This window comes from Rattus rattus, chromosome 5 (genome assembly GCF_011064425.1).
Source record: "Rattus rattus isolate New Zealand chromosome 5, Rrattus_CSIRO_v1, whole genome shotgun sequence".
Taxonomy (NCBI): domain Eukaryota; kingdom Metazoa; phylum Chordata; class Mammalia; order Rodentia; family Muridae; genus Rattus; species Rattus rattus.
The window spans coordinates 46,463,639-46,482,420 of record NC_046158.1 but is presented as its reverse complement, the minus strand read 5'-3'; the positions used below and the strand labels follow the sequence as shown (position 1 = coordinate 46,482,420).

At 43.5% G+C, this 18,782-nt stretch overlaps 1 protein-coding gene across 1 annotated transcript in view; it reads right to left on the bottom strand.

Annotated features, from left to right (window-relative positions):
* The window catches only part of Nostrin (nitric oxide synthase trafficking), a 57,797-nt gene that overhangs the window by 28,422 nt on the left and 10,593 nt on the right, over window positions 1-18,782 (bottom strand). The window contains exons 3-7 of the mRNA XM_032903426.1: window positions 10,361-10,444; window positions 7,221-7,283; window positions 6,918-6,999; window positions 3,221-3,283; window positions 1,036-1,134 (exon numbers count right to left, since the gene is read on the bottom strand). Of these exons, the coding sequence (XP_032759317.1) occupies window positions 1,036-1,134; window positions 3,221-3,283; window positions 6,918-6,999; window positions 7,221-7,283; window positions 10,361-10,444 (391 nt within the window). The remainder of the gene's footprint in view (window positions 1-1,035; window positions 1,135-3,220; window positions 3,284-6,917; window positions 7,000-7,220; window positions 7,284-10,360; window positions 10,445-18,782) is intronic.

Below are 18,782 nucleotides of genomic sequence, written 5' to 3'. Positions count from 1 at the left end.
GGGGAATCAGGGTTTCTGCAGCAGGAGGGAGCTGGTGTCTCTCTCTCTCTCTCTCTCTCTCTCTCTCTCTCTCTCTCTCTCTCTCTCTCTGTGTGTGTGTGTGTGTGTGTGTGTAGCCTCAGGGTTTCTGCAGCAGGAGGGAGCTGCTGCTGCTGCTGCTGCTGCTGCTGGTGGTGGTGGTGGTGGTGGTATGTGTGTGTGTATGTATGTATGTATGTAGCCTCACAATGGCCTTCACTTCCAAGCACCATGGATCTTGTGGTCCATTACCATGTATCTGGGCCAGGCTGATTTCCGCATGCATTATCTGGCTTTAAGTTAACAATAACAATAAGTACACTAACATCTTTAAAAGACTTCCCTAAGAAAGAAAAGACAAAGAAGAAACAAACCCATCTCGATAGATATCCTCTTCTGCCCATGGTTACAAACACATTATTGTTCAGAGGAAAAAGAAAAACCTAGGCGATGAAGGAAGGTATGACAAGAACTTGATGTAAAATGTAATTACTATCTTAAAAGCTCAAATTGCCAGGATGAATGGTAGAAATGTAAATTTATATTTATTGTGATTAAGCCTATACCTTCCCCTTAGGGTGTATTTTGTTTGAATTCTTATTTAACGATTATTATTTCCTAATTATACGAACAAACCACAGTTAGCTAACTATTTAAAATGCAATTTTATCTTTATCTCATCTGTAAGCATTTTGACTTTTCATTTTATAATGTTCCCAATATATTAGTGTAACATGCAAAGTGCTTTATATGCTATCCCATAACATAATTATATATATTTATTTATTTGGAGTGGAGGTAGGATTCTCTGTCAAAATGGTGGATACCATAAACCTAAAATGCCATGTCAGCGATATGTTTCAAAAGGTTATGTAGACCACGGTAACTTTGAAGTCCCTTTTCACGCTTGGTTAACCTACAGACCCTGGGAGGGGCAGCCAGTTCTCCATGCTCCCATGGAGGCCAGGAAGCCACATCTCTAAACAGTGTGTACCCAGCTGCCATGATAGCGCTCACCTTCTGCTTCTCCTTCTGGGTCATGGATTGCTTGGAGCTTTCTATAAGGTGGAAAAGGGCTTCATGCTTCTTCGTACTCATCATTAATTTTTTCTTAGCCTAGAGACAGAAACACACAAACAAGAGGAGAAAGAAAGAAAGAAAGAAAGAAAGAAAGAAAGAAAGAAAGAGGAAAAGGTAGAAAGGGAGTGAGAAAGAAAGAAAAAGGGAGAAAAGGAAAGAAAGAAAGAAAGGGAGAAAGACTGATATTTAGAAAAAAGCTCTTCTATTTCAGAATGAGATCTGTTTGTGAATAAATGTGAGTCTTTACTTCTTTGTTTCCAATCTTTACTTCAAAATTGCCCAAAATAGTACAGCAGCAAGTATTTAGGTCAGGAACCATTATATACTTTGTCATGATAATGGGTCTATATGAAAGAGTCAGATGTTTGCTAACCCACCATGAGCTTACACCCCTCTGGCCTTGGCCCCCGGTGCTGCAGCTGCAGACATAGACCACGGTGCCCAGACTGCGAGTTCAGAATATAAAATGAAATGATACTGGGGAAGAGTCAGGGCTCTGTCCTTGAGAATCAGAGAGACGCCTACTGCCTCCCTTGGAATGTGCGAAGAAGCTGTACAAGGGAGTTCCAGGACCGATGCTCAAACTCCCCCCTCTATCTCAGGCCAGTGTCTGCTGACAAATGCTGACAAGAGGACTTGGTCCTTCGGAATCGGAAACTTGGCCTCTGAGGCAGACCGCACTTCACAACTGACATGCGGGACCTCTTCTTGTATTGTCATGAGGGAGGAAATAATTGCAGCTATGTGATTGAATGACTTTGCCATTCTTCATAAAGCAATAAAATCATTTTATTTAAAAAAAAAAACCCAACTTATCAGAAACTGGGGAGTAATAGGAGGTACATTTTGTTCTTTGAGGCAAACAGTTATAGAACCTTGTCTCTAGCCTTTGATCCATTGTATTGACTTTCCTGTGAGAACTGAATGTTTACAGATAATTGTTTTGTCAAGACAAACCTCTTAAAAAACAAAACAAGAAAAATCCCACCTCAGAAAATTAAGAGCAAAATTAAAAACAAGTGATTGGATTTTCTTGTTTCTTTTTTTTTTCGGGGGGGGGTGTTGTTTGACTTTGAGCTTTGTTCTCAATGTGACTCTCATGAGCCACTTTCTATCAGAACAGCTACCCACAAAGTACATCTCATCTTAGTCTCTGGAGTCTTCAAATTCAACAGGAGCTCAGAAACAAGCCTGAGACTATCTACTTTCTGGTTATTTGGTACAGGTGGCTGTTTACTTGCAAAGGATCACTTGAGTTATTAACATTTAGGAGATGAAAAAGGAAGAGTTCCACCCTCAGAGTGCAAATCTTCAAGGACATGATTGGGTTTTTTTTTAGCAGATTCTCCAGCCTCTAATCCTTCCTTATCAAAGCCACTCCTCCTACACAGGATTATTCTAGAATAATCTTCCATACATATGGGTCTCATCTGCTGTTTCTGTAGCTTAAGAACCAATAATGGAATTCTCTAGCTTCCCAGATCAAATCACAATCTCTCTAGAAGGATTCATATACTGTCTCCTGCATTTGTTATCTACCCAACTCAATGTTCAAGTAATTGAAAACTACGAGCAGATCTTAGTGTAGTGTGGACAGAAGGTAGACCATGTGTCCCTCTGATGTCACCACACTCCGTACAGTGCCCTCTCTATTGCAAGGTGGAGATCTCTAACAACTTTACACAAATGGAGAACCAAACTGGTGTTTGTTCCTTTCCCTAAATTGTAAACTTCACAGAGACGCAGTCAATATGCTGGAGCAGAGCAGTGACTCTGAGTCCAAGAACTTCTAAGACTTCATGGCTTAACCATTAACTGGATTCAAAACTTTGGAAATGACCTTGATGGTTCAAAGTCACCTATCACCTCAGCTGGTGTGGTGATGAATACACAAATATATAGCTCTTGGCGCATGAGTGCCATGTAAATATTAGATATAAATAGTAACCACATTTTGAGTCATCCTCTGCTTTGGATGAGTTGAATGACAAATAACTCAGGTGAGTCGTTTTCTTTTCAATAGGGGCACAGAAAAGCATTAGAACACATAAGTCTATATGCACAAAAGCAGAGTTCCATCCTAAAAGCTGACTCTATGTCGATGCTGTTAGTGCATACTTGCCTTTATTTGCTGATTCCAGTTATTAATAACAAGATTTGCTGACTTTTCCACTTCATTATCGAGCTATGGAAGGAAAAAAAAAACAACAAAGAAAAGGCGTTTATTTCTTGCTTAGTCACTGCTATTAAGTATCAATGAATGCCAAAATTCATAGGTTGAAACCTATTTCTGTTGTATCATAGCATTAAGAGGTGGGGCTTTGGGAAGTAAATGGACCATGCGAGTGGAGCCCTCATACATGAACCAGTACCTGTGGTTATTTGAATGAGAATGGTCCCCATAGGTTCATATGTTTGAATGACTAGTCTCTAATTAGTGGAATGTTTGAGGAGGATTAGGTAATGTGGCCTTGTTGGAGGAGTGTCACTGGGAGTGAGCTTTGAGGTTTCAAAAGTCCAAGACAGCCCACCCCCTCTCTGTGCCTTCGGATTAGGCTATAGCTCTCAGTTACCTATCCAGCACCAGGCTTGCTATGCATGCCGCCATGTTCTCTGCCAGATGATAATGGGCCACTCTCTGATGAAAGTGTCAGCAGGCCCCCCATTAAATGCTTTCTTTCTGTAAGAGTTGCCTTGGTCATGGTGTCTCTTCATAGCAAGAGAATGGTGACTAAGACAATGCCCTTATAAAAGACATCTCAAGGTCTCCTTCATTCCCCTACCATGCAAATGGATATCATGAAGATGGCCGTCTATGAAGAATGATCAATTCCTTACCAGGGACCTAATCTGCTAATGCTTTGGTCCTGGGATTCCCAACCTCAAGAACCAAGAGGAATGAGTTTCACTGATTTCTAAGCCACCAGTACACTTCAAACTAACTCAGTTACAACCGAGTTACACTGCATTTGTAGTGATGGCACCACCACTCTCATGGCTTATCTGAGCTTCAACACCCTAGAATGGACATATTTGGGCTTGCCTCCATGTCCAGTGTCTCTAGACATGATTTTCACAATAGCGGTTTCTAATCTGTAGCGATGCGAAAAGGCGTGTGTAGGCCTACGTGCTTTGCTGAGGGCGATCGCCCCCACTTCAACATCAATTCATGTTGCGAAAATAGCCACGGTGTGAGGATCAGAAACTTGAAGTGCTAAGCCACTAAGTGTCTCCACTGCCCCTGGTAGGATTATTAGTTTAATTTCAAAGAGGTGGTGTTCTCCATCATTATCGACTTCTCAAAGAAGGGACAGTTATTATAATGATGAAGACTGGCTCGGGTGGCTCATGTTCATACTCCTGGCACTTAGACAGGGGCCAGAGAGGCTCACCAGAAGGCCAAGGCCAACCTGGGATACATGGTTATAGGCTAGCCTGCTCTACCAAGCAAGACCCCCCCCATCTCAAAACAAATAAAAGAAAATAATGACGATGATGGTGGTGGTGGTGGTGGAGGTAAACCTTTAGAGAGATGATATAAATTAGGCAGAACCTTCGATCTGGACCTGGGAAAGCAACCAGACAAGCTATAACTTTGCTTTGATTTTCACCAGTCATTAGATACAGAGTACATGGTATAGTGTAACAAATCCAGAAGAGAATGGTCTTGCACACCGTGCCAATCTTGACTGTATAGATGTAGCTGAGATGCAGAGGTTTAAAAATAACATCTGCCGGGGTTGGGGATTTAGCTCAGTGGTAGAGCGCTTGCCTAGGAAGCGCAAGGCCCTGGGTTCGATCCCCAGCTCCTAAAAAAAGAACCAAAAAAAAAAAAAAAAAATAACATCTGCCTTGGCCTCCTTCGTGAGAGTGTGGGAGGGTCGTTGCAGTGAGGGGGCAACACTGAACAGGAGATGATGGGGACAGGTGATGGAGGATCATCATGACGTCAGCTACCTAATGTGTTGTGATGAATCGTCATAACACTGATTAGCTTACGGTACTAAATGTAATTATCATATTGCTGTGTGATATGCAAATGTTTTGTAATTAATGAAACTTAGGTTGGCTTTGAGTTTTTACGTAGGTTGCTGGCAAAAGCAGGTGGTTATATCGCTTTCAAATGATTTGTGTAACTCTCTATTACCTAATCTCTAAGTAGGACGTGCGTTCTGGTGGAACACACGAGCATTTATACAAATGACGGCTCTACTTCCTAACTTCCCTTAATGAGTTTTTATTCCATTTATTTCCATTTTCCTTCTGTCTGAGTTCTTTTGGTTTACAACCCATCTGAAGCCCTTTTCTAGTAACTATCCTTTCCCCTTGCAAGGACCACCTGCTAAGACTCGGGCACTTCTTGCCTGCGTTTTACCCTGAACCACCTCATCGGAGCACTGCAGCATTCATTAACAGCTATGCACATTGCCTGGAAACATTGTCTGAAGTGGCTAACCACTGAGATACACAAGGGGAACGAGGCAGTGCGCACAAGGAAATTGTCCTAGAAGGAAGGCACTTGCCCAGAGCAGAGGACACGCAAACAAGGACTGACTGTTCTAGATACGAGTGCCTGATGCTTCCCTTTAATCTTAAGGCTATTGGAGAGTTGCCCTAGTATTACCTTTAAGTAATCTCACACTGGTAAACAGAAAAGCATCTTTTGAAACAAGTTGTGCTTATGGGACTGGGGTGTAGCCAGCAACAGTTAACAAAATTGTAAAGACCATTTAAAAAGTACTAAAGAATTGGAAATAGCCTGACTTTATCATCTCAAAGTCATTCTTATTAACATTTTGGTAAGGGTCTTCCAGTTGAGATTTTAGGACTTATTAGATTTCTTTGATCTCACTTTTTCATTTGATACAATATGTAAAAAAGCCTTGTTTTTACTTATGTGTACGTGTGTGTGTATATGTGTATGCATGTACGAGTGAGTGGGTGCCCATAGAGGTCTCAGGAGGGCACTGGGTGCCTGCTGTTGGAATGGCAGATGGTTGTGAGTTACTCAATACGAGGATTAAGTTGGGATTAAATTTCCAGTCTTCCATAAGAGCAGCCCTATTGTAACCACCGAGGTTACAAACCCACGATATATGCACATTGTCTTCATAGTGCTGAATATTGAACTCAAGGCTGGCAACCAGTTAGGCAAGCATGCTGTTCTCGAGCCAGGTCCCCAGCTCTCCTATAGCCCTTTTAATGACTCTATTTTATTCTATCGCTTGACTTCTTTCTGATTTATTTTTTAATGATAAAGTAGTTGCTACTATTATTTTTCACTATATTACAAACACTGTTCTAAAAAACATTCATTATTATTATTATTATTATTATTATTATTATTCATTATAAATTTCTGAGACCCACTATCCCTGTAGTGTCTATGGCTCTGTGGGCCATAGACAGAAGTCTTGCTCATGTGTTTATTTCTTTAGTCCCTTGAGTCACTGCCTCAAGTTGCCCAAGCTGGTTTTGAAAATGCTGTGTAATCAAGACTGATCTTGAACTCTCTTTCCCCCTGCCCCCACAACCCAAGTACCAAGATTTATGGGCACGCAGTACAGAACCCAGCTATGTTTTTAAGACAGGGTCTCAGTATGTAGTCCTGGCTGGCTTGAAATTTACTAGCCCAGAATGCACAGAACTTCACCTTCTGCTTCATGAATGTGTTTGGTGTGTTTGTTTGTTAGGAATGTTTTATTGTGCTGGGGTTTGAACCTAGGGCCTTGGGCATTCAAAGCAAGTGCTTTTTGTCACTGAGTTATACCCAGCTCTAGAATTCTTGCTTTTAAGAGATAAGCGCAGCTTCGACTCACCGACTTCCTCTTCTTCTCTTGCATACTCAGGACTTGGTGTGTTGGCTTTATTGCTTCCAACTCAATTGCTTTGCCAAGTTTTCTGGAAATAGAAAATTGTCTTGGTTTACATCCACTGTCCAAATTCGTTTCTGGGGAGATGAGTGAGTGGCAGGTTACAGTGTATCTATTCAGGGCAGGTTTGAAGTGGAATAATGGCACCCACCCACTCTTTTGGAGGAGGGCCAGAAGTGGGGTGGGGAGGGGAGTGGGGGGGTGGGGAGGGAGGGTGGGGGTGGGGACTGCGTTACTAGAAGCACTCACTGATGGAGATCTGCTGCGGATTTCATGCTCTCTGAGGCCCAGGCCCAAGCAGTGCTGAGACAGCTAGAGGAAAAACAAACGGATGGGGATGAAGGTGGGGGTCATTCTCGAGTGAGCTCTGAGAAATCAAGCATCACAGACCACAAACTGCCTCCGCCCTCACATTCATTCCCTTGCTGGGGTTTCGACTTCTCCAGGAGATTAAATTCAGCCAGAGTATATTTATTTGCCCACAGACCTTCTACACAGTTCCCCCAACCCCCGTGCTGATCTTTTTTTTTCCATTTAGACTTTCATCTTCTATTTTATGTCTGCAGAAAATCAGGGAAGTAAAGTGGCCAAGGAAAGGAGCAAGTGTATGTGTGCATGGGTGGGGAGACTTTAGAAGACTCTCACAGAGAAATATCTTCAGGTCCCTCACCTTATAGAAGGATAAAGCAAGCCTTTGAGGATGCAACTGACAAGGATATAAGTAACAAAGGTTTTGAGCCCAAGCCCCTGGCACATGTGCCTACTGCTCTTGAGGCTGCAGCCCAAATCCTGCACCATGCTGACTGTTAGGACAGCCTCAGATCTTTCCTGGTCCTGTGTCTAATAAAGATAAAGGTCACCTCCATATTCCTGGAGGCCTATAGAGAAGACAGGAAGCCTGATACTATCTCTTCCCAGAGCGGGAGTGAGCTCTAGGGAGTCCATAAGGAGTCCCGGAAGTCAGGACAAACTGCATCGGTTAATGCAGGGACAGAGCACAGGCCAATTTTAAGGGGGGGGGGGAGGGAGGAAGGGGCATTCCTACCAGAATTGGAGTGAATCCGAAATGGGCTTCCAGTGGCCTAGTCTACATCTTGCACTGGAACAATAAGAAAACCAGACCCAAGGCCAGGGTTTCTACAGTCTAAAGCAGCACGAGAGAGTACCTACTGTGCGTTTCCAGTGATAAGAAACGACAGAAAAGACAAAACTAATTTACACTCGTATGAAGGGCCTCAGTGTTTGTTTGGTGCTGGTTACGGCAGGGATGCGAACAGGAAGAAGCAACTTGGAGTGTGTTGAAAATGTCTGACTCTGGTGTTGGTCAGTTACGCGTTGTACACATCAGTTAGACTGGACTCAACCCTGCATTTAAAATAAGCACCGCTGGACAACGTGACTCACCCCTGTGATCCCAGCAACTGGGAGGAGATGGCAGGAGAATCAGACGGAGGTTAGACAAGGAATTTGAGATCAGCTTGGGCTACGTGAGACATTGACTCCACCAACAAACAAGTGTTTATTATTTCATGTAAATTAAACCAAATCTAATTGTTCTTATAAGGATACGAGAGACACTTCACCACACAGAAGCTGGGTGGCCTATCAGGAAATGCATCCTGCCTGTGGGTCCTAGGGAGTCCAGAGCCCATGTCCAAAAGCAGATATTCCCAGCTGCAGGTTTTCTGTGTGATCCTGGAAGACTCACTCAGCCTCTCTGAGCCTCGTTTTAACTGACCTTGTGGAATGAAAACACACTGGGATATCTGTGTAGGTATCTAATACAGATTTTGATATAGAGAAATAACCGGGTTGGGGATTTAGCTCAGTGGTAGAGCGCTTGCCTAGAAAGCACAAGGCCCTGGGTTCGGTCCCCAGCTCCGAAAAAAAAGAAAAAAGAAAAAAAAAAAGAGAGAGAGAGAGAAATAACCAACTTTTATCACTAGATACCACGTCAGTGCTGACTCACTGGCCGCTCTGAGCATGTTGGCTTTTCTAATGCTAGGGTTGCAATGGTGGATTTAGGAGGCCACTGAATTATTAGAGCCAAACTCAAAATGGCCATTCCTGGAGATTCTCTCCTCATCCTGTTTTCTCTGCTGAGCACACTTGCATTGCTTCATTTAACTCACTAACCATAGGGAGTGAATTTTATCTGTTTTATGTTATTATATTTATTATTATTTATATTTCCTTAAGCCAAGGCCCAAAAAAAAAAAAAACCAAAAAAAAAAACCAAACCAAACCAAAACAACAACAACAACAAAAAAAAAAACTATAGCCCACACTGGCCTGGAATTTCCTATCTAACCTAAGCTGGCCTCAAACACATAGCAATTCTCCTGCCTCAGCAAATCTACCTGGGCACCACTGCATTCAGCTTCATTTCCATTTTAAAGAGACATTTAAGCAAAAGATGAATTATCCCAGGGCTACTCATTTGGAAAATAGCAGATCTAGAGTTTGAACTGGGCAGTGTAAGCAGAAGTCTGTCTAAACCCAGTCACAGTACTGAACCCGCTCCTCTGCAGTCTACCAAGATATTACCGTAATAGATAAAAATGGAGCAAGAGGCAGAGCAGCTTCAAAGCAATTTGCTGTCACAATGGTGCCCGAGCAGGAGTGGGAAAGGTAGTTCCAGAAACGTCTTTTCTCCTGTCTGTCCTTCCTCATCACTGTCATCATGAGGAACCCCATGAGGAACACTGCGAGTGCAGAGTTAATGTCTGCAATGCATTATTACGTGAGCGGCATCGTAGCGAGTTGTCAACAACGCTGTGTTACTGGGAAGAGTGTGAACAGGAGCCTTTGTGCCTCACATGCTAAGCCTTCCCACAGGTCCCTTCACGTATCACTCAGGCTGGATGTCACCATACAACCCTCACACACAGATGAGCATGTCTGAACCCTGGACAGGAAGGAAAGGAGGCACAGAAAGACTGAAATCCTGGTCAAAGGTCACAGAGGAGAGATAGTACTGAGTTCACGCTTCCTGCCTTTAAGATCTTCTGGCTCAACACTGCTTCCGAGATGAAATAGCACGACCAATCCAACTGGGGGCCCAGGAGTCATAAAGGCCCAAGATGAGTCTAGCTAGGCAGCCTATTAACTGCATGGTTGGGGAGTTTTATTTCAATTGTTCAGCCTGGAGTTCTCATCTGTAAGAAGGGATGGATAGGAGAGCTTTCAAGGGTTGTTATGAGGATTAAATAGGAGCATCCACTAAGCATTTGAGGCAGTGCCTGGCCCAAAATAAATCCCCGAGATCCGGAAGCCATGCTTGGTGAGACTGTACCTGCCAAGTGTGGGGGAGAAAACTATGAGTGAGCATTTTTTATTTTTAAATTTTTTTTGCAGGGTTTTTGCCTTACCTTTGTAATGGTACTTACTTTTTCTTTGTGCTCTGTAGTGCTTTGCTGAGCTTGACTGCCAGTTTCTGAAGCCCTTTGGCGTAGCTGATCTCCAGGTTGGCCCTATAAGCAAAAGGCTTGTTGTTAAATAGGATATACTGGTCAGAATGAAGACGAACACATACAGACAGAGACATACAGACACATAGACACATAGACGCCCAGAGACACACAGGCACACACACAGGCAGATAGATATACTCACACATGTACATATACTCAGACACACACACACACACACACACACACAGACACACACACAGACACACACACACATGCACGCACACACACACACACACACACACACACATAGGCACTCTGACACACATACAAAAGGTCTGGGATGGATTGTGCTGCCTTCATAGATGTTGTATGCAGAACCCCCGTGTATTAGTTACTTTTATCATTGCAATAACAAAAGACGTGAGCAGTTCGATGTCAGCAGAGAAGACTTGATTTTAGCTTATGGCTTGAGGGTACTGTCCACTGTGGTGGGGACATGCTGTGGAGGCCACACTGCATCTGCAGTCACGAAGCAAGTAGAGCGAAGGCTGGTGCTCTGCTCATGAGGGATCCTATTTGCTCTAGAACTCTAGCCCATGAGACTACAGCATTCCTTGGTCTTCTCATCTCAGTTAACCCCAGGAAACCCTCTGAAAACACCTCCAAAGTCATACCCAGAGGTACATTGTCTATGTGATTTTAGATTCTGCCAAGTTGACAATCAATATTGACCACCACATGCAGGAGATAGGAATCTTATTTGGAACTAGATTCTATAAAGATTATGATTAAGTTCAGATGAGGCCCAAACACAATTTGATGTGTCCTTATAAATGGGGGAGCATTGGACACAGAGATAGACATGTGCATGGGAAAAGAGCCTATCAACGTGAAATCAGGGACCAGAGGGAGATCTATAGGCCAAAAGTATTGTCAGCAAACTCCCAGAAGCTAGGAGGGAACACAAGACAGCATCCCCAAGTCTGTCCATGGAAGAAATCAACAGGCTGACAACCTTAATCTCATCAGACTGCTGGTCTCCTGAATGATTATATAGGAAGTCTTGTCATTCAAGCCACCCAGGATGTGACGCTTTGCTAGGATAAGCCTAGAAGATTGACCCAGCTGGTAAGGCATACAGTGGACAATCATCCCATTAGCTCTAAGCCCTAAATAGAAGCTGAGAATAAGATAAGTATGATTGAATCAACCACATAGTAGCTTTAGGTGATCCTTAATCTCCCAAGTAGCAGACTGTATGCACAGGCTGGGCTTAAGGAGTAGAATTATAGAAAGCTGCAGCGGTGGTCATCCGTTGCTTTCTATGCAGGACAAGATAGCAGGAAGCCATTGGGTCCTGGAGAGATCAAATTGCTCTCTTCTTCAAATGATTTTGCCATGTGCTAGGTCCATCTGTGACTGCAATGAGTCCATGCTCCCATTCACCTCACACATATCCCTTCTCTCCCTTATTCCCCCACTCTCTGTTCTTTCTTTTGAAAAGATGACTCTATCCCCTTTAAATTTTTTAAAAAGTTAATTGTTTGCACACATGTGCAAAGATGGTACAGTATACACTCAGAGGTCAGAGGACATCTGAGGAACCACTCTCTCCTTCCACTGCTAAAGCCTGGAAATCAAATTCAGGTCATCAAGTTTAGTGGTGAGTGCTTTTACACACTGAGCCATCCATAAAGAGCATTAAACTTGAGGAATGCATCGTTCTTGGCTCATGGTGAGGGCACAAAACAAACAGAAAAATTTAATTCTTTGAGGAGGAGGTGGAGGATCCGAAGGATCTTGAGATATCTAAAGGAAATAGCCCAGAGAGAAGAGAGTAGTCCTCTGAGCCATTGTCTCCCTGTAAGGGCTCCTAGGCCAAGAGGACGATGCTGGTAGGAACAATTCATTTCCAGAGTGTTCTTATAGGCTCTCCTAAGAGTCTCAGAGGCTGAGTGAAAGAGAGACAACTACCACAGGGAGATAATGCTTTCCTTAACATTGGTAGCTTCGTTAGATTCATAGGAGAAAGAAGGTGGGGTTTTGGTGTCTGGAGCAGGCTCTTTGCTTGCTTTCAGATGATTTGGAACTTTTCTGAGTTTGGCCATCTCTGCTCTTGAACACCCACTCATAGGCATTCTCTCTCTTCTTTCCCTACCCCATCTCCAAGACCTCAGGTTGACCTTGAATTTGAACACATAGCACAGGGTAACTTTGAATTCCTGGTGCTGCCTCCATCTCCTGAGCCCTGGGATTATAGGTAGGAACCAAGTTGCCACAGGTCAGGTTTGCTCTCAGGAAGGTAGACATGCATCGAAGAAGATCCACTTGCCAAGTCAGAATTTCTTGCATGAATCTCAGTGTCAGGGCAGACTTGTAAATTTCCAGATTAAAAGTTCTGTCACCCACACATGAAGACATCAAAACAACGCCCTCTGTGCAGTGAACTTCATCCTCTTTGTGGCTATGGAGATACTTGACCTGTGCTCTGTCTGGATGCAAAATAGCAATGTCTAACTTTATTGGGCCCTTATACCATGCACACTGCAAACGTTTTGGCTCTCTCCTTTAAAAAAAAAAAACATTTTTATTAACTTTGTTTAGTGGGTGGGGAGTGAGAGGAGCCGGCTTGGGGTGGAGAGGACAGGATGACCACAGTGCAGGTTTGGAGGTCAGAGGACAACTTGACAGAGTTGGTTCTGTCTTTTCCCACGTGGGTCTGTGGAGCCAACTCAGGTTGTCGGACTTGACAGCAAGCCCTTTACCTGCCGAGTCATCTCGCGGGCTCATATTTTACTTGTGTCGAACCTACAATGACTTGCATAAGGTAGACATGATTTGGCTTCCAATTTCCAGGAGGGAACACCACACCCATTATTAGTAATAATGAAAACCAACCAAGAAGTCAAAGAACTTGTGTTGGCTGCTTTACTGAGGACAGGGGAGAAGGAGGTGACAGAGCTCGTTTCCAAAGCTGGGCAGTCTATTGAGAGTACTACCTGCTTAATGACACTGTTCTGCCTTCTCGAAAGGAAAGTCAGACCAAAGTGCATGTTAAAACGTGTAGCACTGCTTACTTCAACACTAATTGTGTTGTTGTGATTCACTGTGGTGTGTGTGTGTGTGTGTGTGTGTGTGTGTGTAGTGTATGATACATATGTGTGTATTGTGTGTTATGTCTATATGTGTATATGTAGGTATCCATATAGTATATGATGTATATGTGTATATATGTGTGATATGTGTATATGTGAGTGTGTGTGTGTGTGTGTGTGTGTGTGTGTGTGTGTGTGTGAATATATGCAGGCATCCTGAAGGATATCTTTCAATCCTTTCAGGCAGGCTACCTGCTGAACAGACTGGACCTTGGCATTTCCTTAAGCCAGCACAGAGTTGGCGTCATATCACTCTCTTGAAGGGAGCAGCTTTATCACGTTCCCCACTCAAAAAAGCACCACATGTGTAATAGGAATCTGGAGGGAGAGAGATGATCTCAAATTGTCATGGATTTTTTTTTCCCTTGATAAATCAGGAAGAAGACAGGAAGCACATTGTGCTTAATCTCATCGTCTCTCACTGTTTCCTTCCACTCTATAGACACTATTTCCAACATGAAGGAAGCTGTCTTGTCCAAACAATGGTCTTTTCATGTGCGGAATTGATAAGGAGCATGTGTATACCTTCTGGTGGGTAGCTTTAGCTCAGAATAGCCCAGTGAGTGTTGAAGATTCTGAGCAAGGGAAATGACACATTAACTTTCAACCCACTTACATTTTAGTTTCCTCTCAGTAAGCAAGGCAGGTCAATATATTTTTATTAGTAATAATGAAAACCAACCAAGAAGTCAAAGAACTTGTGTTTGACCTAGATCTTACAATAAATCATCCTTCGAAGCAGAGAAGGCATGTAAAATCCGTGGTTTCCGACTTAGTTTTGAGGAAGTACACGTAACTCTGTAAGAAAAAGTGGCCGTGTTCATTTCAGAGGACCCTGCTTAATAAATTTATACAGAATAATTGTTTAAAATCCTCTAGCTTCCTTGGTGTCTTGAAGAGTTAGTTAAAATGGAAGGAAGATCTTCCTGAAGGAAGCAAGAGCCCTCACTACGAATTAAGGATTTTAGTAATCTCAATAGACTGTGCTTTCTCACTCTCTGTTGTCCCTAAGTTTGCACCAGAACCAGCTCCCAGATGGGCTTGGGTATATGGATGGTTTCCATTCAAGCCTTATCTCCTTTCCTTTAGAGAGGTAGCCACAGCTCATCTTACAAATAAGTTGTACATAAAATTACCAGAGGCTGTGTGTCCTGGTGCATGCCCATACACCCTGCTCTGTAAAGACAAAGTCAAGAGAATCAAGAGTTCAAGGCTAACCTGGTCTATACCGTGAGTTACAGTCCAGACTGGGTCATATAAACAGCAAGGTTCAGTCTCAAATAAGTTCTACCTATTTCTCAAAAGTTACCAAAGATGGTAACGAAGGCAAAGTAGGAGAATGTGGAGTGACAAATAAAGACACAGATGTGAGAGGCAGGAAAAATAGCTGTGGGTGTTTTGCTGCACGCTAGAGTGATGGTAGGCAACTGGGTGCATCTAAAATAGCTAGAAGGGAAGGTTTCAAAAGCTTTCCCCATAAGGAAATGGTGAGCATATGATATTAGGCAAATGCTAAATATCCCTATTTATTACATACGATAAACATAATGTCAAATTATCATGTTGTACATATAAATATGTGCAATTATTATGCTCCAACTTAAAAGTTAATAGGTAGGGCCAGTGTCTTAGTTAGGGTTTTACTGCTGTGAACAGGCACCATGACTAAGGCAACTCTTATAAAGGACAACATTTAATTGGGGCTGGCTTACAGTTTCAGAGGTTCAGTTCATTATCATCAAGGTAGGAGCATGGCAGTGTCTAGGCAGGTATGGCTCTGGAGGAACTGAGAGTTCTACATTTTGTTCCAAAGGCAAACAGGAGAAGACTGGTTTCCCTGTAGCTAGGAGAGTCTCAAAGCCCACCCCTACTGTGACAGCCTTCCTTCAACCAAGTGAATGAAAACTCTACTGAGCAGACCAGACAGGCATCTACACAGACTCCCAGGCAAGGCGTCTGGAAATTTAAGTCTCCATGGACACGGAAATCCTTACTCTGGTAATGTAACTATGTCAATAAAAAAATCACTGATCTTTTACATAGTTATCCATCCAATCTGCCAATATTTACCAGCTGCCATGATTTCTGCCATTAGGTTGGTCACTGGATTTGCCTGGTTACCTCTTGGTCCCTCTCACCCTGGTTTTGTATGTCTGCTATACTCATGCCAAGAGCGCTGAGGCCTCTCCACCGATATCTAAAGCAAATTCAATGTGTCACTGGCCTTGATGCTGAAGGAAGACATTCATGGAGAGATGCTTGTACCCCTCTTTAGCTACTAGACTACTCAAACAACGAACCTCAAGAAATTAGAATTTCCCCTAGAGCCTTATGTAGGTTGATGTCAATATGCAGGTGAGGGCTGGCACCAGTTAAGTCAAGGCCATGATTGGATAGTAAAAAATAAGGTGGGGGAAAAAGCTTTTGTAAGACTGGAGAGAAGGAGAAGGAAGGAGAATCAAGATGGAGATGGAGAAGGATGACCCAGATCTGGGTGGTCTTGAATTGCCAAGGTAGTTGGGATGGATTTCTGTAGGCAAATTTATCTTATCTAGGTGGGAGGTTTATATCCTTATCAATTGGTTGCAGTTTTATTGTGTAGCTGTATCGTGGATTGAGAATTTAACATAAATCTGATTGTTGGGTTACAGTTTGTTGAATTATAATTTCACTGGGTTGTTGAGAGTATGAGCAGAGTCTGTGATTGGGAGCCATGATAGGCCAGCCCTTGCTGGACTTGTGGAGCCCTGATTTTACCTGGTAGCTGGTACCAGAGAGGTCGAGGCTAGCAGAGAGCCACTGGGAGAGATACTAACCAGAGATAAATCAGTGCTCGCTCCAGTGGCCCGCTGGAGCTGGAACTAGCAAGGACGCAAGCACAAGGGTGCGAGCAGGAACCATCCCTTGGCTTTTTATTTTTACCACTACAGCCTGAGGCTGGGAAAAAGAAAGGGCTGTGAGCCTGGTACCAACCAGAAGAGGTGACTGTCCCTTAGAAATGGATTTTCAGTTCAGACAATTCCGTTTGTAAGGCCACCTTCCAGAACTGACTACGGCTGAGGCAGTGACGGGCCAGCGATGGGCACGACTGCACCTTGACCAGTACTGCTTAGTTACGCATACCTCTCGCCCTGTACTTTAACCTCAACTTCAAGTGGGTCACCTGGGCGGTGGCCTTGTGGGTCCTGGGGGTCCTTGTTTGTATTTGCTCTTCCCAATGTGCTACACTGAATAAATATCCTTCCTTTGCTTTTCAAGGTTGCTTATTTTGCCACCCAACACCCCCTCGTGTGTGTGTGTGTGTGTGTGTGTGTGTGTGTGTGTGTGTGTGTGTGTGTGTACACTCGAGTGTGCCACAGTGTATGTGTAGGTCAGAGGACATCTTTCCAAAGCCAATTCTCTCCTTCTGCCATCTGGACTCTGGGCTCCACTTGTCAGGTGGCATCGAGCATCTTTACCTGCTGAGCCATGGGACCAGCTCTAGTGTGATGTTTTGTTTATTTTGCTTGAGATACAACCTCACTATATAGCCTGGGCTGGCCTCAACTTTGTAGTCCTCCTGCCTCAGTCTCTCAAGTGCTAGGATTGTAGGTAAGCACCATTGCATTAAACAAGAGCCGGCCTTTTGTGTCCTATGTGCATAGGGAAATGAGTTCTGGAGTCATAAAAGGAGGAGAGTAAGAGGGGGGTGGGTGTGCCAGGTGCACACACAGGTGCAATCTTCAGGGGGTGTGTGCCAGGTGCACACACAGGTGCAATCGCTCATCTTTGTGGGTTAGTTTTGTGGCATCAGTTCAAGCACAGTAATATAAAGCAGTGACCTCCAAGTCACATCACTCTTGAAGGAGAGACTTGGCCGAATCCAAGGGACAAAACGGCATCTGTCTTTGCTAACTGACTCACTCACAAGGATGTAAAAAGGAAAATATCCATATATTAATAAAGTGCGACTGTCCACAGAAAACCATTCCCTGGATATACAACCCTCAGGTTAACTGCATCATCAAGCAGCTGAGCAAGCCTGGGAATCTGGGCATCTTAAGTAGGAGGGTCACTTCAAAGGGACATCTATCAGGAGCCAATAGAATGTACCTCAGCACTGGCATCTTGGTGGAGGGAAAATGATTCGGCCGCTCCAGGCTCATAAAATGTCTGTCACGCGAATGACTGGCTGCTCAGTATTGTTCAAGGTCAGGATCTTATTAAAGCATTATATCCATTCTTTGCATTTAACTCAGAAACATGCTTGCAATTTTACTGACCTGCAGCAACCTATAGACTTTCAGATTCTAAATCTGCTCCTCAAGGCAGTAAAACCACAAAGGGAGATCCCTTTATTACCCAAGAGTTCCTTCCTCCTGGGCACCCGTTGAGAATGCGGAGATGGGAGCTTTCCCACATTAAGAGGGAGGATGCTGGTCTCAGTAAGGGACTTTGGGAGAAACACAGGTAAGAAGCCAAGGCTCTGGCTGCAGAAGAAAGCGAAGCAGAAGGTGAACATCTGGATGAGGGAAAACAGAGGGCAGCGAGGGGGTGGGCACTGTGAGTCCTGCTGCTCATGCTCCAGCCTGCTCTAGCTGTGGTCGCTTTTATCCTCTGCATTCTGTCCTCATAGCTGTCTACCTGGCCCTAATTTTGAGCTCTTAAGCACCAAATAACCAAGACCAGATGACTGCTCTCTGGGTCATCTGCATGCTCAGTCAGTATGTAGATTCTTCCTGCTTTTCAGAGAGAAGAGACTTTCTTTTATTTAAGAGGGCATTGGATTTATAGAATCGTTAACAGGTCTCATCTAAAAATAATGTCCTTTGAGATCTAGTGAAATGTTTCCTTATAGAGGAAATACTGTCCCAGATACCCCCACCCTTTTCTTTTTCAGGAAATCAAGACGGTTTGTTTGATCATTAGAATGGAAGCATCTCTCACATAAACTTTTCTTTTCTTTTTTTTTATTCCATTTGACAAACTTGCAATCTTTCTTTATATAGAGCCTGTTTGAGCTCTCCCATTCATTGTTCTGATAAAGCTAAAGTTCTCCTTTGGTCTGGACTTGCTAATGAAGAATACTCTTACCTCATGATATCTTTTCTGTATGGCACATATGTAAATGCATGTGTGTGCATGCATGCATGTGTGTTGGCATGTGTTCCTATGGACACACATACATGTGTGCACATGGTACTTTGAGGACTGAATCATGGTCTTGCACATGTTATAGAAGCATGTTATAGAGCTACATTGCC